Raw genomic sequence first — 23,592 nt, 5'->3', positions numbered from 1 at the left:
GGAGTCTCGCTCTGTCGCCCAGGCTGGAGTGCAGTGGCCGGATCTCAGCTCACTGCAAGCTCCGCCTCCCCGGGTTTACGCCATTCTCCTGCCTCAGCCTCCCGAGTAGCTGGGACTACAGGCGCCCACCACCACGCCCAGCTAGTTTTTTGTATTTTTTAGTAGAGACGGGGTTTCACTGTGTTAGCCAGGATGGTCTCCATCTCCTGACCTCGTGATCCGCCCGTCTCGGCCTCCCAAAGTGCTGGGATTACAGGCTTGAGCCACCGCGCCCGGCCTAATTTTTTGTATTTTTAGTAGAGACGGGGTTTCACCGTGTTAGCCAGGATGGTCTCGATCTCCTGACCTCGTGATCCACCCGCCTTGGCCTCCCAAAGTGCTGGGATTACAGGCATGAGTCACCGTGCCCAGCCGATTTCAGAATTTAAAAAAATGAAATGAGAGTCATATTAAACCGTGTTTATACAGCAGTTGTTATAGACAAAACTTCAGTTATTTATAAGCTCCCTCCAATTAAGAGGTATTACAGTTTTTAATCTTTTAAAAATATTAAATGAGAATGCCTTTGTTGTTATAAAATATTGTAACAATTTAAAATTTAAGAGAGTTTATTTTGGATTTTATAGAGGTGTAACATACCTCTTATTACTAGTATTTATTCTCCTTGGATTCTGTATACACTTTCCTTTTTTATCACTCAGTATTTCTACCTATTTTTTTCTTAAACTAGCCAGATATCTTGACAAAACTATTTAGAAAAAGGATGATTCATTTGAAAATGTTCACAAACTAATTATCTCTATGTTTATACTTCTTGCCAACCTCCTTTTATCTTTATAGCACTTTCAATTCTGGATAAGAAATGAAAAGAGATAAAACATAAAAGTCAATGGCAGTTTTTATTAGCAGCTAAGATTTTTGTCTGTTTATAAAATTGATGCTATGAACTAAAATTAGGTTTGAGATGATAGTTCACTTAATCTATGTTGTTACTTGTCAAAATAATGAAAGATTGGAAATTCCTTTATTTCATACGTCACTTATGATCAATTTATGAGTCTTCTCATACATACTACTTAAATATTCAATAAATTAAACTGGCTCACAATGATAATTTTTGAATATATAATTCAAAAATCTCTAAAATACCATGGATTTGATTTGTACTGATATTCATCTGCATTTTTTTCTGAGCCCTTTTGTATGATTTAAGGAAGACACTCTTGCTTATTCATTTAGATTTTAGAATCTCCCATCTCTGATTATCATAATTGAAATGAATGAGGAGTAAGTATCCACAAGAAGCTGTAACCTCTGAGAATTACACAATATTGCATTTCCCAGATAAGACACTACACTATATTCCTAAATTTTTCTAGCAAATAATTGTTCTCCAAATGAAGTCTACAAATAAGACTTTACCTATCTTACATAATCAGTTAGTAATTTCTTTCTTATTATTGAGTCACAAAAGTTTGAGTCCTATGTACTTTTAATTTTACTCGTTTGACTTTTTTTTTTTGCTGTAAGTATATGTGACTCATGCACTAGAGAGATGGGTAAGGAAAAAAAAAATGCTTTGAAAGACTGAATACTTTGTGATGAAACACTAACCCCAGATCTATACTTGCTTCCTTTGAATTTACTACTAATTACATAATTATGTGTCACTGTGTTATTTTACTAAATTCCAAAGTTAAAAGACTGATTATCAGGGAAGTTAATTTTGATCTTTCACTTGAAAGGTCAAGGTCATTTGTAATTATTTTCTGTTAGAATTCTCTTTCTCTAGAGGAAAGAAAAAAATGTATTGCAGAGGGGAAAATTCAGCTAAGAAAGTCAAATATGCTATGTTCCTTTAATCTGGAACTTTGCAAAGAAGGGTATTAGGAATACAGAAGAGGCAGTATTAACTTTAACAAAGGCAACAGGAAATTGTTCGTTGAACTATGACCCTGTAGTAAAACTGAAGTCTGACCACATCCGGATATATGGTAAGATATGGATTTGGACATTACCTCATCCTGAATCTTCTTGGCATCAATAGTCATGTGTTTTGAGACCTATGAACTGCATCAATATAATTTTGAAACTTTATTTTGAGATTATTTTACAAGGCATTATACCTTAACACATATATGTATGAGCACTATTGACAGATACTTCATTTTTAATAGGCTGTCCCTAGAAGTGCTGAGACTGACATTTTATCAAATCCTAGTATGACAATTTATTACATTTTTTGTTTTGATAGATTGTGTATTCCATAATTGTACAACTCAATACCAGATCTAGGGAGAAAATAATTTTCTTTGATTTAGAAATCAGTTATTTTCAGGTGTTTTTTTTTTTCTGTTATTATATGCAGCAACAGCATCTTTTGACTCCTTTAGTGTTGGTAACCTTCTTATTAGGGAGCAAACACATTCCTAACACACTAAGTGCAGCATTCCTGAAGAGTGATCATTTTTTCTCATATTACTCTCATATTCTTCTCATATATTTCTCATATTCCTTGAAAATTTTGTGAATGTGTTATCTGGGTTCCATCTGAATATATACAAAAAGGAGATGCATTATAAAGAAATGCATTTGCAATATGAACCCAGTTGACATTAAAAAGATGCATATTTTATTTAACAAAAGCATATACAGTAATTTAAAATCAGGTGATAAATTCAGACATTATATTTCTGTTTTCTTTTGGATAGAAAAAGAAGAATAATAATATATTTTATTTCAATTTTCTCCCTAGACTTCGTACTTACATTGTGCTTTCCCATCTTAATATATAAAAACTATATGCTTCACAAAGAAAAGTTTTATTGATGCTAAACTCAGTTGATGCAGAGTGATTTTATTTAAATGAAGATTGTGTTATTTTAAAAGCGTATGTACTAAGTTAAAATCAGATATTATACTAAGAAATGTAATAGCTTTTTTTTTTTCCCCCCCGAGATGGAGTCTTGCTCTGTCGTCCAGGCTGGAGTGCAGTGGAGCCATCTCAGCTCACTGCAAGCTCCGCCTCCCGGGTTCACGTCATTCTCTTGCTTCAGCCTCCTGAGTAGCTGGGACTACAGGCGCCGCCACCGCGCCAGGCTAATTTTTTGTATTTTTAGTAGAGACGGGGTTTCACCGTGTTAGCCAGGATGGTCTCGGTCTCCTGGCCTCGTGATCCACCCGCCTTGGCCTTCCAATGTGCTGGGATTACAGGCGTGAGCCACTGCACCTGGCCAGCTTCTTAAATATCACTGGAAAATTCAAAACTAGCCCCTTCGAAGATCCTTCAGTATTCTATTTTTTAAAATTTTTATTTAGGTTTGAGTGCACATGTGAAGGTTTGTTACAGAGGCAAACATGTCACAGGGGTTTGTTGTACCTATGATTTCATTACCCAAGTGTTAACCCCAGTATCCAATGGTTATCTTTTCTGCTTCAAAGAAATTAGAAGGAAAATTTTACCTTCTGCAAGATTCTTTTTCATTTTCTACATTCAGCTGCTTTATGTTTTCTGTATTAAAACGTGTATATTTAAATACACGTTCCTCAGTCTACAATAGGAAGGTGATTTTACAGGCAAGATCTTTGAAACTGATGCTTTGAAATATATTAGGAAAAATGAAACTGTAAAGCAGTTATGTAACAGTTTTAATGATGTGGAAAGGTAATACTTTATTCTTGTTATTGAAATGAATATGCCTTATGGTGCTTTATTTCTTGTTTCTGAAATGTCTAAGGTTTTGATACATTCAGACATTTAATGAGGTACATATTATTTGCCTATGGGGTGAAGACATCAGTTGTAAAGTCCTCAATTATTTTATTCATGTCACCTGCCTATTCGTATATATAGTACTCATTTATTGAGGGTCTTTATAGAACTTCATTTCTTTCATATCCCCCAATTGGTAATTATTAACATCATTTCTGAGCTTTATCACAAAGACTCCCCTGAATATTCCAAACTCTATTCATTTGGCTGTACTCATATTCAATTTTTGTTTATTTTTTGAAAACAACACTTAGCTTTTGGTCACATACTGTCCTATACTAACACTACTGTTATTTATTTCCATATTTAAACATCTAGTGAGAGAATAGGACTAATATATTGTGGACCTCCAAGCTAATCTTAGTAGATACATTAAAAAGTACTGGTTAATTAATCAACTACATGATTTATTATGAATTTCTCTGCTTCAAATATTTTAGAAAACCTAAAGGCAGGAATTGGGGTGATGCAGCTAAAACCCAGGGAACTAAGAATTGACAAAAAGTGGTAGAAGCTAGAAGAAGCAAGGAAGCATTATTTCCTAAAATCTTCAGAGGGAGCATGACCCTGCTAACACCTTGGTTTCCAACTTCTAGCCTCCAGGTGTGTGAAAGAAGGAATTACTTTTGTGGTAAGTCACCCAGCTTGCAGCACTTTCCTCCAAAACTACCAGTAAATTAATATAGATTTTGCTATTAAGCGGTGGAGTTCTGCTGTAATAAATACCTAGAAATGTTTTCACTGACATGATTCTTCAAGTCCGTGACTTTACCAGAATTAACTAACATTCCTATATCTAGCAACATTCTGTGTATGATGACATGTGTATTACCTTAGATGATGTTACTTTTAATGGCAAAAACCGTGATCACCTTTGCACCAACCTAACAGAAACGTTCTCTACCATCCTCTTCACTTCCTGCTAAGTCCTCATCAAAATCACATGTAACATCCATATTTCTACCAACAATCACTTCAAAGGAATCTATGCTTTATCTATCATATGCTTCAAAATCCTTCCAGCCTCTACCTGTGACTTACCATGATTTTTGCTCTTTGTTACCCCAGCACCCCACTTCTTAGTCAGCAGGACCATGCTCTCTCTGAAGGTTCTAGAAAAGTATTTTTCCTTGCCTCTTTCAGCTTCTGGTGTCTTCTGGTAATCCTTGAAGCTTCTTGGCTTGTAATCTGTCACTCCAATTTCTGCCTTTCATAGTCACATGGTATTTTCCCTGCATGTCTTTGTAGGTCTTCTTATAAGAAAATAAATCAATGGATTTAGGACCTTCTATAATTCAGTATAAACTCAACTAATTGCATCTGCAAAGACACTACCTCCTTATGGATGTGGAAGTAAAATGTCTGTTAATAAAATACATTTTCATTTGTTCCATATTGTTTATATTCCTCTATATGTTTGGGGGATGGAAATGATTCAGTTAAGCTGAAGTAAATCTCTTTCCTAATTCACCATGCATAAGAAAAAAGAAAAAAACTGGCATTTTACTAGGTGAAAGTTACCATGAGAGGAAATAAAAATAGACAAAATGGTCTTCCTTAAGATATATGAGGAGCTATCATAAAAAAGATAAATAATTATGTAATTACAGGACTTTGGGAAAATGAAGTAGCAGTATTGCATGAGCCTATAAGTTTAAGGCTGCAGTGAATGATGTTCGAGCCACTGCTCTCCAGCCTGGTTCACAGTGAGGCCCTTTCTTAAAAAAAAAAAGAGAAGTTAAATTATATTAAGAGTAAATTATGTTAGGAAGGAATGTTGGAGTTGAAAGTGGAATAGAACTTTCTAACAATTAGGTCTAGTGAGTCCTTAATAGAAGTTAAATTTTGCTGAGTTATTTATAAAATTATTTCACATAGAGTGCCTTGGTGAGTCTTTAATATCATTAAAATATTATTATTCTTATCATTTTACCAACAGCATCCTAAATAAAATTCAGAGAATTTAACTACTATTACTAAATTTATTTCTCTTCTCTTTCACAGTAGCACAACTATTTCTAAACATTCCTAAAAATGCACAAGTAGAGATTTTTTATATATGATAATATACCATAAAATCAACTCTACAAATATGTTATTATTTCCTTTATGAAAAAAAGACTCATATGGATTTAATAAGCTGATAAGGTTACAATATGGATGAATACATTGATAAGGTCACACTATGGATTTATTTCCTCTCAGTTACCTCCTGCCTCTGAAGCTAATGTTCTGTCCATATAATCCCAGTATCACATAAAATAGTTTTGTAGGGAGAAATAGTTGACTTAAATTGACACTAGACTCGATGTTCTTAGAGTACCCATTCACTCAAAGATATTATTTTATGATTACCTTACAATTTAGAAATATAGTTACTAGATTGATGAATCATCAGTGATCCAGATACATCTTAAATAAGGTAACTTTTCAGTCTGTTGATGCAAGCGAGAAACAGTACATTGGTTGAAAATTAGTGAAACACTAAAGTACAAAGACAGGATTCAGAAAGCTTTCAAAATGTGATGATCCAATGATCCAAGGTTGGCTCTACTAGGCACATGTTTCCTAACTGAATTATTCTTATCAAACTTATCTCTTGTAGAATCATGTCAAGTAAGATTTGGAGATTGATTTTGACATATGAGTATAAACAGCCTATGGCTGACTCTTGCCTACATATTTTCTTTATATTCTGGAAATGGCTTCTTTATTACTTTATCTGAAATGCTACCTATTGAAGCTTCTGATTTTCAATTTTTCAATTGCTAAATCTTCTAAAACAGGGGTGTCCCATCTTTTAGCTTCCCTGTGCCACGTTGGAAGAAGAATTGTCTTGGGCCACACATAAAACACACTAACACTAACAATAGCTGATGAGCTAAAAAAAAAAAAAAAAAAAAAAGAATTGCAAAAAAATCTCACAGTGTTTTAAGAAAGTTTACAAATTTGTGTTGGACCACATTCAAAGCCATCCTGAGACTCATGTGGCCGCGGGCCACAGGTTGGACAAATTTGTTCTAAAACAGTCAGCTTGGTGTGACTGAAACCAAGATAAAACCAACTTTTGTTTTGTGTTATTATATTTGGTTTGTTTGTTTGGAGATGACCACAACAAGGCTAAGAGGAAGAGTGATTCACTTAAGAGAATAAAAGAGTAAGTGCATGGGCCAAGGGAAAGAGGTTGATTTCTTGTGGTGCTCTAGGCAGTGTTGGCTGTAGAAGGTTAACATGATGCCCAGGGGGAAATAAACAACAAGAAAGCAAAAGGGCCCTGAATGCAAGGAAGCAAGAACCAAAAGACCATCTGTATCTCCTCTTAATTGCCAGCTTAGCATTCTCTAATTGTAATTTCTTACAAGTTGATCTCTACAAATTCTTCCTACTTCATTTTCCTTTGTTTTAATGCCACTTAGAAAATTTTCCATGAGGATTGCTGAGTCTGCCATGGACAAATAGGTAGGTAAGTTTTAGCATTCCTGCCACTTCAAAGGCAGACAGTGAGTGAAAGATTTCAGCTTACATGAGTGGCAGCATCTACTTTCATATTGTGTGGCAGAGCAATAGAAAAGTGGAGCCTGCATACCCTTGTGACCAGCAAGTGTATTATGCATGCCATTGGCTGTCAGTACACAGTAACGAAGACAGAGTAGAGCTGTGAGTATTTGTACAGTGTAATGTTAGGTCACGCTGAGAAAATGTGACCTCTTTCTTAATGAAAGTATATGAGCATTGCCTAGAGTAGGCTTTACAGATGTGTCTGTATCAAAAGAGAACAGGCAGTTGAGTTAAAAGTCCAAAGCATTGGCCAGGCACGGTGGCTCATGCCTGTAATCCCAGTACTTCGGGATGCCTAGGCTGGCGGATCGATCGGGAGTTCGAGAGCAGCCTGACCAAGATGGTGAAACCTCATCTCTACTAAAAATAAAAAAATTAGCCGGGTGTGGTGGTGCGCACGTGTAATCCCAGCTACCCAGGAGACTGAGGCAAGAGAATCACTTGAACCCGAGAGGCGGAGGTTGCAGTGAGCCGAGATTGCATCACTGCCCTCTAGCCTGGGCAACAGAGTGAGATTCCATCTCAAAAAAAAAAGTTCAAAGTGTTAGGAATTATATGTTGTAAATTAAAGCCAACTTTATGAAGCAAACATTATATTGTTAATTTTCAATTACTTAAATTGATTAATTCAAAATTAGTCAAATTTATTCCTTACTTTGTTTTCATAACTATTGTTGATATGATGTTTCAAGTCTGTATTTGGATAAAGAGTCACTATTAAAGCACCTCACTGGTGTCTACAATGCAAACGTTTCTCACTAAATATTTATTTCAAATTAAATAAAATCTAAATAAACATAGATAATTCAGACATGCAAAATATCAAAGGTTACTTTTTATAGTGATGATAGGTTTAATACATAATTAGAAGCTAAAATAAACATATCCAAAATTAAAACAATGTAAAAACTGTGAGGTAAGTGTCCAATGTTTGAAAATGACAACATGGTATTTGCTTCGATCCAATAAGTAATATCCAAGTTTTAAACACTTTCCTAAAATCATTGTGACATGAAGACTGATAAGCCAATAGAAGCAAGAATTTTCCAAGTTAGGAAATCTGAGCTTGTCCACTACTATGTGTGTGATTCTGGGCAGTTTAAATTTCTGAGCCTCATTGTCTTTACTGGGAATAGCAGTATTATCTGCAGCTTTTGTATCAGGATGAAACTATATGCAAACCATATACTACTGGGTATAGGTGCTTGGTAGGCAAACACTAAGTTTTAGCTTTCTATAAATATCATTAATGGAAACTAGTGTATAATGCAGGCCTTGAAAAAAGACCATAGCTAAGAAGGCTCCTACTAGGCACATTGTTTTACATTCATACTCCACAGTCTTACAAATAATTTAGGCCCAATGATATTAATCTTTATCATTAGGCAAAATTCTATCTTATAGGTTATGGTCCCTCAAACATGAGGTAATGTGTAGCATTAATGGACATCAAGTATTAAATGTAAAGGCTAAAATGAAATATATTGTAAATAAAGAAATTATTTTTAAATTGTAGGTGGTTTTAAAAAATCTTTCCTATATGGTCTTTTCAAGAAACAGTGATGGAACAATTAGGTATTCATGTGCAAATAAATGATCTAGATACAGACCTTACAACTTTCACAAAAATTAAATCAAAATGGATCATATACCTCAATGTAAAATGCAAAACAAAAATTCTGAGACGATAACATAGAAAATCTAGATGATCTTGGGCATGGAGATGACTTTATACAGTTACCACCAAAGGCTCTATTTCAAAAAAACATTATACACTAGACTTAATTAAAATTAAAAACATCAGCTCTGTAAAAGACACTGTCAAGCAAATGGGAAAAAAAGCCATAGACTGGCGTAGAACAAGTACAAAACAAAACATATCTAATAAAATATTTTTATCTAAATTATACAAAGAACTCTTAAAACTCAACAAAAAGAAAATGAACATTTGGATAAAAATGGGGGAAAGACCTAAACAAATAACCTCAGCAAAGAAGGTATATGTATGGACACAAATATATGGAAAGATGCTCCACATTACATGTCATCAGGGAAATGTAAATTCAGACAACAATGAGATAAAATTAGAATGGTCAAAAGTCAGACAACTGACAACACCAAGAGCTGATGAGGATGTGGAACAACAATTCTTCATTCATTGTTGTTGGGAATGCAAAATTCTACAACCACTTTGGAAGATGGTTAGTTGCTTAGAAAGCAAAACATAGACTTATTATAATATACAACCCAGCAATCACATTCTTTGGTATTACTTACCCAAACGTATAGAAAATGCATATCCACACAAAGATCTTCACACAAATACTTATAGCAGTTTTATTTATATTTGTCAAAACTTGGAAGAAACCAAGATTTTCTTTGTTATGTAAATGGATAAATAAATTGTGGTACATCATGGAATATTATTCAGTGCCCAGCAAGAAATGAGCTGTCAAGAAATGAAAGGACATTGAGGAAACTTTAACGTGTATTACTGAGTGAAAGTAGCCAGTTTGAACAGGATATATACTACATGATTCCAATTCTACGACATTCTACAAAATGCAAAACTATCAAAGCAGTATAAAGATCAGTAACTAGACAAAGCTCAGACAATTTTTAGGAGAGTGATAATATTCTACAGAATACTATAATTGTGGGTACATTGGTCAAAACGGCAGAAAATGTAAAAATGAACACTAATGTAAACAGTTAACCTTGGGTGATAATGATGTGTGAAAGTAGGTTCATTAATTGTAACAGACACACCATTGTGTTGCTAAATGTTGATAGCTAGGGAGGTTGTGCTTGTGTGGGAACAAGGGATATATGACAACTCTGTACTTTTTACTTAACTTTGCTGTGAACTCAAAACTGCTAAAAAATTGTCTATTTAAAAGGGAACAAAATTCCTCACACTATGTAGGTGTCTCTTCAGGATTCAAATGACACATTCATTGAGATAGTAATCATTAATTTATAAACTGTACCATGAAAACAAAGGTTACTGCAGTCAGAGATCTTAAAACATTAAAACATGAAAATGTCTGTCACCATGATCTTTGTGTATATGATAGTTCTAATAACACTTGAATCATATATTGTTTGTAAAAGTTTTAAATCAATGCATTATCATGAGAACTGTCTGTATTTTAATTACTTTGTCAATATTTTATTCTATGAAATAAAACATAAATTCCTAAAAGTGGGTATTGATAAATAGTAATTAATTTTTCAGAATTAGAAAAAAGAAAGCACACAATGAGTTTCTGGTTGCCAGATGTACATGTTCAGTCTGATAAATCAGTCAGCATTTTTAAAGCTGTAGCTAAAATCTGCTAATATATCATTCTGAATAATCTAGAATTAGGTACTCCATGACTAAAGTTAGTGAAATATCTTCATTTTTTTCAATAAGATGTTAAAATTCAGTGTCCTACCTAAACATAGAAGCAATGTATGCACAATGGCAAAACATACATATTCTGTGATTTCACATGGCCTGTAAATATGTATGTTTATAGCAAGAGTCTGATGAGGACAACTGCCCTGAGAATAAAACAAAACAATATAAATTAACAGCAGCAATCAAACAGGGTTTCAATTCTGGCCTTGTTACTCTTACTACTTATATAGTGCTAGGCAAACCCCTTAACTCCTTCATTTTCTAAATGAGAAAGTTAGAATAGATAAAGTTTATGATGTGTTTATATCTAGGAATTGTGTTTGCTGTATCACAGTGCATTGTTTGCTTCAAATATATATTCATTAATCCAAAGTACTTCAGAATGCTAAGAACAGGCCCCAAGGGTGTCCATGGAACGCTTCACGGAGGAAGCCATATGTAGCATTTAAACTGATCTGATTTTTGAGGATCAGAACTCCTTTGAACCCTAGTGTTACCTTTCTTCTACTATGTATTGCTGTATTAATATATGGCAGTAGTTATTATGCAAAGACAGTAACAGGGGCTTATAAGTCTTTTGATTACTTACAACACCAAGGAAATGGATGAAAATACACTGAACATACATTCAGTAATGGTGATTTCATCACTGATAACAATGTGAATTGAAAATAAATCAAGTTCATTTTGGCAAGAATGATTATTTTTGTGTGTAGTGTCTCTTCAAGACTTCTATAAAACCAAATACAACGAAATGCCATGTCAATGCTCAGAGATTTTCTACAAGACAAGCAATTCAAAATGCCTTACTCCTTATATAATCCATTTTCTCACTGGTAGAACTTAAGAGATGTGAAGAGGCAAATAATTACTTGTGGAAGGTCAGGTCTTCATGCTGTTCATGTTTCAAAATTCTAAAACAAAAGTACTCTCTTTAGAAAGTGTACAATTTTAAATAATTTAAGTTGGAAATACATGAACCTGTGTGTGTAATTTGTTGTTTTGCATTGTTTCCTTTCTTCATTCACTAATCTGCTGAAAGATATTTACTAACAGAAGAGTATTTGTCTGTTTGATTTCGCTTTCAAAACAGCTAGAAGAGGATTTTACATCTGGCAATCTTCTTTATGTTACCTATACATAAGAATGAATGCAAATATAATAAATAAAATTTGCCTTTTACAAAAGCTAGTTGTAAGACAGATAATGTTGCTTCCAAAAAAATTTGATTGTTAAATAATATAAGTATCAATGAGATCATTCTTCATGTGGCTGCCAGATATAAGACCACTCCTCCTGAGAAAGTCTTTTAATTGTGTCTTATTTTACAATAAAAGCTTGTCCTTTTATGATACCCCAACTTCTTCATAGAAGTGCTCTACAGGGAAAAGAAATAGAGAAGAATCCTCAAATTCACTGTAAAACAATTTCTTAACTGCCAGGAGATTCGGCCTTCCCTTCCCAAATAGTTATCATTTGTATACACATGGGCGATTTTCTTTTTATGTAGAAAACAATCTCCTAAAATAATCTTGCAGAAACTCATATATGGGGAACTTTGGTGATCTGTCTTTGGATATTTGTGTTTATTTTTATTAAAAAATAAACAGTTTATGGCAAAACAATTATTCAAGTTGGTAGTATTCCTCTTCTTAAAAAGTGCTGTTGATTACATACCTATTAGCTATCATAAAATAATGAAAAATGCAAAATAAATTACAGATATATTGAGATGACCTACACCTTCCTTAGGTCTCTCTCTGTCTCTCTGACCTGTGTTTGTGTGTGTGTGTGTTTGTACATACATATACGTATAATATACTGAAGGGCATAAAGGAGAGAATAAACCATTATTTTTAAAAGTGTCAATTTAATGACAAAGGGATGCTTGTGTCACATTCTTTAATCCTGAATCAAGGATTAAGCCTTTTTAATTATTGAGCAAAGGCATTCAGGCAGCTTAAGGCAGCTTAGATGGTGCTGCAGTTTATTTAATATTATAGCAGCAAGGAAGAGCTTTCTCTCCTCCATAATATAAGAGATTCTTTCAAAGAGGGTAACATCACTGATATAATTCTTTCTTATAGAGAGGAAAATTTCCATCCCATTGATAGAGATAAATGAAAGATATTGGAAAAACACTTTTATAAATATACAGTAAGTAATTTCATATAATTTAGTAAAAAATGTTTTGTTAAATAAGTATTAATACAACCAATATCAAATAAATTGACTTAAATTAAAAAGATTTATCCAGCATGATTGTACTCTACTGCCACTATATAACAAAATTTCATTTTTTGGACATGAGTCATAAATTGCATTGATGTGCAATGGCCAAAGTGTAACTTCTGTTTAAATAAGAAACAAAGCCAAGATAATTAAAAGTCTTTTTTTTTTTTTTTTTTTTAAATGGCCAGGTTCAGGTGAATAACGCTGAGGATACTGAAAGAGGAATTGAAATTCTGAATCTGTCAATTAGCTGCTGAAAGAGACCAAATTGGTTGCTTAAGTAAACAATCAGACAAGGAGCATAATAAAAGTTGTTCTTTAGTGGAAAGGAGAAGAAATTGGAAATTCAGGTCAAATAATCAAGTTTCTGAGAAAGTCTCACAGATCACAAAGAATTAGAGACCATTATTATCTTTCTCAACTCTCAACAACCAGTAGGAAAACAAATTCCACAACGGGTTGTGAATGAAACATTTAAACCGTTAACATCTCTTGCTTTTGGAAACAACTGTAATTTCGATGTCAGTTTTAAGTTATATCCAGAATAAGGATTGTACTTTGGTTTTGGGGATATACTTACATGGCTTCTTAAACAACTTTGTTCCTCTTCATTATAAGTCAAAGAGTGAACATTATTACTTTAGGCAATTAACAACAAATAAAGAGTAAAGAAATATTTCCCCATCCCTAAGAAAAGAATGTTTTTGAGGGCATGTCTCTGTCTGCATTCATGGATCCATTCCAAGGGTCCTCCAGGCATGGAAATATCTTAAGTCTTCCTAATACCTCTATGTACCTGATTAGAATTAGAAAATATTGGCAGATACTCAATTGAGTAAAAGAAGTGCAATAACATGAATTCTGGTCTTTATTTGTTCTTCTCTTGAGAATGTAATTTTTAAAATAATATTTTGGAGATTTTACTATTTACCATGCTGAATATTTTTAGTAGATAAATATCAAGCATTTCATATGCACACACGTTTTCTCTTAGAAATTGTTACTTAAAGGATTTCCACCTTCGTGCTTCCAAACTTTGGAAGCTAATGAAGAAATTTTGGTTTTCAGTAAACCTTTTAATACATAACTCTTGATTGATTTCCATTAATATATACAGTAATTTAAAGAAAAAAGCTCATGATATGATTTTACATTACTCATAATTAGTCTTCATACCATGCAGCACAGCCCATATTGTTTTTATCAACCAGAAGGTTTCTCATTAAAAGTAAAATAAATAATGTATATTCTGCCTTTAGAGCAAAGTTGGATATTAAAAGCCAAAATATTTAATAGACCATTTAGGAATCACTGAAATATTGTTGAATAAATTGAAGGGAGTACTTCCTTATGGAAATGTGTTGCTTCATAGCCCAGTGCATGAGTTTGTGTGGTGTTCAGAAAACATTCCCAGATTACCTTGATTAATTTCACTTTGTCTTGTGAAAGCGTGCAGGTATGATTGATTCATTGATTCTATAATTAGAAAGGATAGAAATAAAACATTTCCTTTTGGATTGCATCAGAAAATGATTTTCTTGAAAGGGAAAACTGCTAGACATATATTAAATTTAGCTTCCTGTTAATCATACCAAAAATTAAATAGCCTGTTTCATACCATGAACAACATACTTCTTGTGTAAGCAAATAGAAACCTCCCATAGTGTGTATACGTCTGTATGTTTGTGTGTATGTATGTTAATCCTTATGGATTGCATGACAAGTAAAGCTAATTTAAGAACGCACATTTAAAAAATAGAGTTTTCATTTTAGTTTTATTGTAGTGAGTAGTATTTTTAATTTTCTTGAAAGGCACCCAAGAATAATTACTTTTGTGAACCAAAAATATATAAAACTGTACAGAATAAATATTTCATAGAAATCTAACTATACCTTCTTGTAAAATAAAGCTACATTGTCCCTCTCTTGAGGCAACTTAAACCACTTACCTTTAGAAGTGCCTTTTGCTACTGATTTATGGCATCTATCAATATACATCAATAAAAATAAAATAATTTTTCCTATTTACTTTACAACTGTGAATTACTTGCCACAAGAAATTATTTCTATCATGGTCATTCAGATTTACAAAGAATTAAGCCTATGAAATAAAGCAAACCCAATAGATTCTCTAGTCATATTTACAGCAGAATCTCAGTAGCATTTTAAAAATATCCCTAGAAGAAGAATTAAACTTTGAACATAAATGACATACTTTAGTTCACAGCAGCACTGACATTAAAATTATCTACACAAAATGTGTAGAAAACCCCCCAAAATATGCTTATTTATTCCACCTGAACTATTAATCATTTTAACTTTTTAAACTTAGAATGCATGAAAGTGGCATTTGTTTAAGCTCAAATGCTCAAAGTTTTGAGCCACCCATGACCTATGTAATTACAACCTTTATATTTTTTCTTCACTGTTTGTAATTTATAATTGTCAAGTTCCAGTTTCTTTTGCATTTATTACAAGAAAGTTAGGTATGTTTGACAATATACATTTTTGAAGTACATACTGGTTATAAACAATGTATTCCTTACATATTATAACTACATATACAGGTATGGTTTTTAAATGATGAAATCCAATTGTAATTAATCTATAGGGAAAGCAATTCAAGAAAATTCGGGATACTTAAATGTTCAACCTTTTTAGATGTGCAAGAGGACTCCTATGAGACACTTTTCAGTATATGGAGAAATATTACTATAACCCTTGAATGATTTACATGCAAGGATTTATTTTATTTGGGACAGACTAAATTGCCTGAAGATAATGCCATGGCTTCTCCCAATGATCCCTGAGTTTATTTTTCTTCCTTTTTTCCCCCCATAGTTTACTACTGTGCTTAAGTTCTGATTGATGACACACTCATGTAAGGCACTTATTTACAAGGTATGGACTTAAAACAGAATCACAGCATTTCTGTGAAAGCCCTCAAACTCTCCATCTATGTTTGCTGCTCCAGGACTTCTAAATAGTCAGGTTCAGCATGTAAATTAGCTTTGAGTTCAAAATACTCATTTTTCGTCTGTTCCACTAATACCTTCCTTGGACGTGAGTACATTAATGTTTCCATTAATTTCAGTTCTTCGTGGGCTCCTGGATAATGTGCCTCCATATCAGGCTGGAGCTGAGCAATGTTTTTCCTTAGGTATTCGGTGATTCCCAGTTGCTGAAGTTCCCTTTCTTTTTCTAAAATGTTTCTATACAATGAACTGGCATCTTGGAAGGATAAAAATTCTGTTGATTGGTTCGTGGTTTTGTATTTCATATTGGACCCTGTGAGTGGTGAATGATTTTCCCGTTCCAAAAGACTTCTTTGGAGATGTTTTGCATCACTTCCTTCTTTCTCATTCCTCTCTTCTTCCTCTTCCAAATGCTTTGGACCAAAGGAGGGACTTCTATAGACATGAACCATGGGGCTCACCATGTGCTGTTCATAGAGAGAGGCAGAGGGTCTTTCAGTAGTGTGATGAGTGGTTTTATGGCCATACATGCTGTACTGAAGATGCACAGGACTGTTGTCCCTCATTTGCTCATCTACTTGTTTCTTTTTGTATCTTCTCCTGCGGTGAAGAACAAGAACCACTATCCCTGCAGCACAGAATACAATAGTGATGAACACAATCAGAAGTCCCAATATTAGAACAGACAGTGGCACAGCGTCTGTAAGAGATCGTAAAATAGTATCGGCCGTATTCGTTGTTGTTGTAGGAGTGGTTACAATAATGTAACCAGTCTGTGTTGGCATGGATGGGTTATTTACCAAACCTGGACAGAGAAGTTCACTATTTAGGGCTTTTAATTCCTTTTTGTCAAGATGCCCAGGAGAAGTGCAGAGGATGTCATCTGTTACTGTGTTCTTGCTTAACTTTTGTATCCATTGTTGCAGTCCAACCAGGTCACAGGAGCAGTCCCAGGGGTTATCCTCAAGGTCAATCTGGGTTAGTAAATCAAGATCATCCAAAATATTACTTACAGGTAGGTGGGTAAACTGGTTTGTTTTAAGATTTACCTTAGTTAGAGGAACCCCTGAAAAAATATGTGGTGGCAAAACTTGGAGGAGGTTGTTATTTAAGTAGAGGACTTTAAGTTTAGGCATTGGATTAAATGTTCCTGGCAGTATTTCCTTAATGGCATTGTATTCAAGATATAAGTATTCAAGATTGTGGAGGCCAAGGAACATGCCTTTACTTAATTTGGTCAGATGGTTACCATTTAGATAGAGCTTTTGTAATCTCGTTAGGTTCATAAATGATCCTTCTTCAAGAACTTCAATACGATTGTTTCCCAAGTGAAGCATTTCCAAAGTGAAATATTCCACTAGATCGGACTTCATTAAACTATGAATAATATTTCCCGCTAGAATGAGCTTTCTAGGATTTTGCGGAGGAGGTCTCAGATCTGATAAGCTTTCAATGTTGCGCTCCTGACAATGTATTAGAAGTCCTGATGGGGATAGGACTTTGCAGTTACAAGGAATAGGGCAGTAAGGTCCTGGAAGTTGAGTGGATGGCTTTGTAATATAAGGTATCAAACGTGGTGCTTTGGTGGGTGATTTTAGAATGGATGTGGTCTTAGTTGACATGCGACTATCATTTATTGAAGATGTTGCTGCCAAATGTAATGATCCTGAAGGATCCTCATGTTCTTCATACACTGGAGTAGGGCAAATAGATTCCTTCTTTAGTCTGCTGAGTATACTTCCTTTAAAAAACGGAGGGCTATTGCAGACAACATCACCAATTATAGACTGCGGAGGCATGTTCTCCAACCAAGTTTTTAACTGCAGTAAGTCACAATTGCAGGCCCATTTATTGTCCTCCAACTGAAGATCCAATATTCGGCCAATGTGTTCGAGAAAACCAACATAAGGCAATGTTTGTAACTGATTTCCACGAAGATCTAGATGGGTTAAAGGGACAAATCGGAAGATGTTGGGAGGAAGACTCTCGATAGCATTGTCATTTAAAATTAACACTTTGAGTCTGTTGAGCTTGCTAAAGGCACTTGGTTCAATCACTGTGATAAAATTGTTATCAGCTTGCAGGAATTCCAGGTTTTCCAGTCCATGGAAAGTATCCTCTTTAAGAATTTCTAAAGAATTGTGATTGATATGAAGTTGCTTAAGGAGGCCAAGGCCATTAAATGCACCTATCTCAATATCTGCAATATTGTTAAATCCAAGGTGTATTGAAATAGCATTGGTAAGCCCGGAAAAGTCATTTGTGTGAAGCACTGTCAAGCCATTATTTAATAAGCTTAGTTGGAAAGGTCGTGATGGTGGCACACTTATTTCAGATACCGTCTTGATACCTTTTTCTTCACAATTTATTAGCATTGTGCCATCTTTTTCCTCACAATTGCAAAGAGAATCACAAGAGCTTCTGGCTGAGAACACTGGAGTTTGGGACTGTAAAGATATACAGGCAAGGAGAGATGAATAAAAGAGATGAACCCACAGCTTCATGTTGTCATGTGATGAAATCCAATTCTGTAAAATAAAACGCAATAGCAAGGGACTTTAGTGGGCAGAACTGGGGAGGAGATGAAGCTGACAGTTTCAACATAATAGGTCTGTCTCCAAAAAGCAAATGACTGACTACCATGAAAATATGGGTACCTTGCTGCATGTACATCGTTTTTTTCTTTTTTTTTTTTCTTCCTAATACTCAAGACAGGCAAGTCTGGCTGACTTTTAACTTGCATTGTGGTCAAAATATAAAATTTCGGTCAAGGGGAATTTAAAATATTGTATCATAATTTGTGTTCACATCTGATGAATAACCTGCATTTTAACAGATGAGAGAGGTGCCGTCTTAGAGCATTGACACTTCACTATGATGCAAAGTTACATATTTGAAAACTTTTTTTTTTAACCTTAAGGTACATAAATTTAAGGCTGGAGGATTATCGTATAAGACAAATATGTAGTTGTTAGCCATAAGCATAGAGAACTGTAAGGAATGTAAAAAATGATAAAAAGAGTGTATGTGTGCATGTGTGTATGTGTGTATACATGTCCGCATGTAGCATGCATTGTCTTTCTTTATGTTGTTGAACTGTGTGTCACACAATAGTATCTAATAACTGTGTCTGTGTTTTCACCTGCTTTGGTTTTGGCTTAAAATTACATATATAATATATATATGTGTGTGTGTATATATATATATATTTACACACACTAATTTTATTGTTTATTTTGAAAACCTCGAGGAAAATATGTCTTTGATCAGGTAATAAAGTATAGTACAATAAGAACTCTTTTAATTATTCAATCTAGGGCAGTTTGTATAAGCGTAATAGTATCAGATATATACACTTAAGAGTGACCATTAAAATTTCACTTAAATCCTTATATTTAATATTGAATTTCTAGAAGCAGCATATTTCTTACTGCTTTTTAATCATGTTATAGATGAGGTTGAAATAATAAAAACTAAAGAAAAATGATTAATCTTTAACACACGTTTCAGGCTGTTGTAAAAGAATAAATAATGCTTCATCTAAACTTCTAGCAAATGACTTCCTAATGAGGTTTTGAAACAGTCTTTAGGGCATCTAATGTCATCACATAATTAAGCAGCTGGTCTCCTTGATTATAAGACTTAAAAGTCACGAACAATAAAGTCTGAAACAAACTGTATCATATTAAACTTTTTGATGGTGTTTCAAATTTGGTAAAAGAAAAAAAGGATGGTTCAGAATAACATCATGTATTCCAATCCTGAAACATGTAACAAATGCATCTGAAACAGCAATTCTTAAAAAGATTTTGTCCTTTAAATGACAGTTATGCAAGGTAAACATTTACAGCTCTAATGATATCTAATTTTATTTCCTTCCTTTAAATATTATACTTTAAATTTATATAAACTAAACTGAAATATAAATACCACATCTTATGACTATTCAACTTTTCAAAACAGTAATCAGTTTTCATTTTTGTTGTTTGAAATGTGAACAGTAACTGAATCAAATTAAAATTCACAATCAGGTAAAACATACCAGAAGCCAATCAACCATCCTGAAAGTAAACTTTCATTCCCTGAAAACATAGTGTTTTATTGAAAACACATATAGTACAAAGTTCCTGAAAGGCAAAAGACAGCTAAAGAAACAAAACAACATACTGTGTTTCCATGTGAAGAGAAAGTTAGAAGACTTTGTTTTTCTCTAGGGAAATAGTTCGATTTTAAACAGCTTTGTGAGCTGAGGTTATAAACAAGCAGCATGTAATTGGAGTCTTCAACTTGTGGATTAGCTTCCACAAACACTAAAAGTACTTATTCATGAATTACCAAGAGATACTAAGATTTATTTCACCAGGTATAGCATCAGAGAAAATAGCAAATAATTCTTCAGTGATAAACTCTTGTTATTTTTTAAATCCTATATGAATTTTGTGCTCTTCAAAATGTGCTAGGAAACAGTTTCTAATCTCTTCAGAAACACACACAAATGTGAAAAGTGGTTCTCTACTGACAATATCCGATACAGTGGTAAAGAGGTCAAAAGATACTCATTGACATATTTTCTGAGAATACATATTTTCAAGTCAGAAAATAATATAAGTAGCATACAAAGTGCAAAGAGTTATTCAATATTCTGCTTATATTTGCAATTCAACATTCACATTTGGAAGCGATCCTTCAGAAAGCATACATATTTAGTTTCTAACAACAAACTGCATGTTGTAAAAGAAATAGTGGAATATTATATTTGTTCTTCTCTACAGCCAGCTGTTAGACTAAATGTCTGCTGCTCAGAGAATACAGGCATCTGCTACAGTGTTAGCTGTGCCAGTAAGCAATAATGAAATTGAGTATCCTTTAGTGCAAAGTTGTTTATTTAAAGGAGGCGAACATACAAATTCAATCACTTTACTATAATGCAAAAATAAGTATAAGAAAAGCCTGGAAACATTCATCTTACCTGTAAAGCAGAGACTCTTCCTGACGTTATCTGTAACGCACAGCTGGAAGAGGTGTTCAAAGTAATTCAGTTCCTTTATTAAAAAAGAAAACACCAACCACTGCGTACTTTCTTCTCAAATACCACTTTTTGTCAAGTCCCATAGGTTCATAAAGTTAAAACCTCTGGTCAAAGATAGAACACTGAGCAATTCATTGAAAATATTTCAAGCAGAGTGCATACTAGAGCATCCTGAAGCAATTGTCCCTTTTTCCCTCAATTAAAATTCACAGCATACTTCCCAGCTATGCTGACTTTTTTGCATATAGTTAACCATTTGCAAGCTGCTGAATGCAGTAAGTAAACAAGATGTTTAACAGAGCTGGGATTGATCACTCTTGCTTTCTTAGTTTGTAGATCCAAGCTGCAGCAATGTTCTCCTTCCTCCTTTTCTAGTATTTCTTGTTAGCTCAGTTTGTTATTAGTCACATTGCCAAGGGCTGGGAGGTAGGCGTAAATAAAGAGACTTCTTGGCTTTTGACTCAGCCTGTAAGCCCTTCCCCATCAGAGCGTTTTAATCTGCCAGTGTCATATAACACACGAGACAGCTCCACCTTGGGAATGCTCAACTCCTCCTCTTTCTGCAAATGGTCTTTCCACTCCCTTTCAATACCAAATACAGTGCAAGTGAATTTTGATGGAAATAATAACACATCATTTTAAATGCTTAATAGTACATTGTGTTATTATAGCCAGCTAAATAATACATTATGTTAAATTCTCAACTAACACTGTTCTGTAGTGTTTGCACACATGTGTGCAGGAAACACAAGAATGTTGCCTATAGAGTAGTCACCTCTTTTTTTCAAAAAAATCTGGTATTTATAGTTGAAATTGTGCACTCACTAGATTGTAAAATGTTAACACGAACAGCTTCCCTGCAATATTTGTATTTTTGTATTCACCATTTAACTTTTTTAAAGCCTTATATTAGGGACTCTAAGTTTTTACTTCATTTTCTTTCCCTAGAGCTAATATTCAATAATTAAACTTAGAAATGAAGCTCTTCCAGTTATTTTAATATATTTATTTTGAAGAAAAGCATAATTATTTTAAAATATATTTTAAAATATTTAAACACAAAATAATTATCATTGATCAAGTTCTGTTTATCACTTTCAAAAATATAAAATTATATATTTACAGATAAAATGAAACAAGTAAAATACATAGATATTACAATAACCTGATTTCTATAGTGCTAGCTCAGAGAGAATTTATTCTTAATAGGTTATATCTTAAAAGTTGCATGTTTCTTCAACTCTTAAAAGTTTCTGAATCATCACTATTATTACTCTTAATTGTCAGATTCCTTATTCCTCAAAAAGCCTGTGGTTTAAAAAATTATTCTTCTTGTCTACCTGCCTGAACTTTTTAACATCCCAAGTGCATATACTAGATGCTGTCTTTTATTTGTTTATTTTGTTTAGAATAAACACAGATTCTAGTGGCCTTAATAGTAGGTGTCATTTCAGAAAGTGCTGTTTTTAAAAAGGAGAGCTGATACAGTTTAAATCATCAAAATAGAAGAATATCACATTATTATTTAATGATATACACTTAGATTCATATAGTTTTATAGTCTCAGGGTGGTATATTTGCTCTAAAAATATAAGGGCTCTGTGGGAATTTTCAATATCCTCTCTCTCCTTTACATTTCCCAGTAATTAAGTTTCTCATTTATTTTAATGGCATTTTATGCTTTAACATGGAAAAGAGATGATGATACAGAGGAGGGGGTTGGAAAATAGAGTAAAAATTAAAAAAAATAAGAGAATGAAGAGTATAAGTGAAATTAAATATGATTAATTAGTCTTTGCCTCAATTTCCTGCCAGCTGCTGGCCAAATTAACTAAATCAAGGTAATGATTTAGATAGATAGTTAGAAATTAGAATTTTAATCAATAAAAAATGAAGGGGCAAGAATAATTTCCCTCCCAACTCTGTAGTCCTAATTCTCCACATGCATTCCTTTAGGTTTTGAAGTCAAGTGCATAGGAGAAATATTCTAGTAGCATAGTTTGTGGGGCAAAATTTTTCAAGCCTACATGTGGACAAATGAAAGTAATTTCTTTGTAGATTGACACATGTTTCTCTCATGTCCTTCAATTTAATCATATATCTATTTTATCCATCATATAGGCATAGCAGAAATTTGAAGTTTTTTTTTATCATGAATTCCTTTCCTACATAATACATCTTGTCTTTTTAGTGCATAAATTGTCAATTTTAATAATTGCTGGTCAATTCCCCACAATGGTAAGGGAGAGAAGTATTGACTAAAAACACTTTTTAAAAAATTATTCACTTATTCTATAAGTTTTCGTTGGGAATAGAAAACCAGAAAAATAATTCTTTGAGGAGCAATCTATAACTTTTAATTTAAAGTGGTAATGTTGATAATGAATTACTCAGCATTATCTCAAACTTAGTTAAAATATACACTAGCACATCTGAAAAAATTGTAGACAAGTCTGCTGTTCTCTAGGTTTTTTTTTTTTTCACTGTAATTCTTCAGTCATTATATCAAATCAGTAATGTAGTCATTCTTTCCAAAATGTTTATTATGGCAGGTTATGTGCTAATGATTATTGAACAACACTTATGTTAACAATATTTTTAATTTCCAATTAATCAATGG

General features: G+C 33.4%; 1 protein-coding gene across 1 annotated transcript; it reads right to left on the bottom strand.

The window, feature by feature from the left end:
* Positions 1-14,724: 14,724 nt before the first annotated feature.
* Positions 14,725-21,485, bottom strand: SLITRK6 (SLIT and NTRK like family member 6). Its single transcript, XM_033177441.1, has 2 exons — positions 20,913-21,485; positions 14,725-18,471 (listed from the first exon to the last, which is right to left on the bottom strand). Exon 2 carries the CDS (start codon positions 18,445-18,447, stop codon positions 15,925-15,927), a length of 2,523 nt encoding a protein of 840 aa, XP_033033332.1. The 5' UTR covers positions 18,448-18,471; positions 20,913-21,485; the 3' UTR covers positions 14,725-15,924.
* Between the last annotated feature and the right edge of the window lie 2,107 nt (positions 21,486-23,592).

This window comes from Trachypithecus francoisi, unplaced genomic scaffold, assembly GCF_009764315.1.
Source record: "Trachypithecus francoisi isolate TF-2019V2 unplaced genomic scaffold, Tfra_2.0 Lachesis_group18, whole genome shotgun sequence".
Taxonomy (NCBI): Eukaryota; Metazoa; Chordata; class Mammalia; order Primates; family Cercopithecidae; genus Trachypithecus; species Trachypithecus francoisi.
Note: the sequence above shows the minus strand (reverse complement) of the source record. Positions and strands in the feature narration are given on the sequence as shown.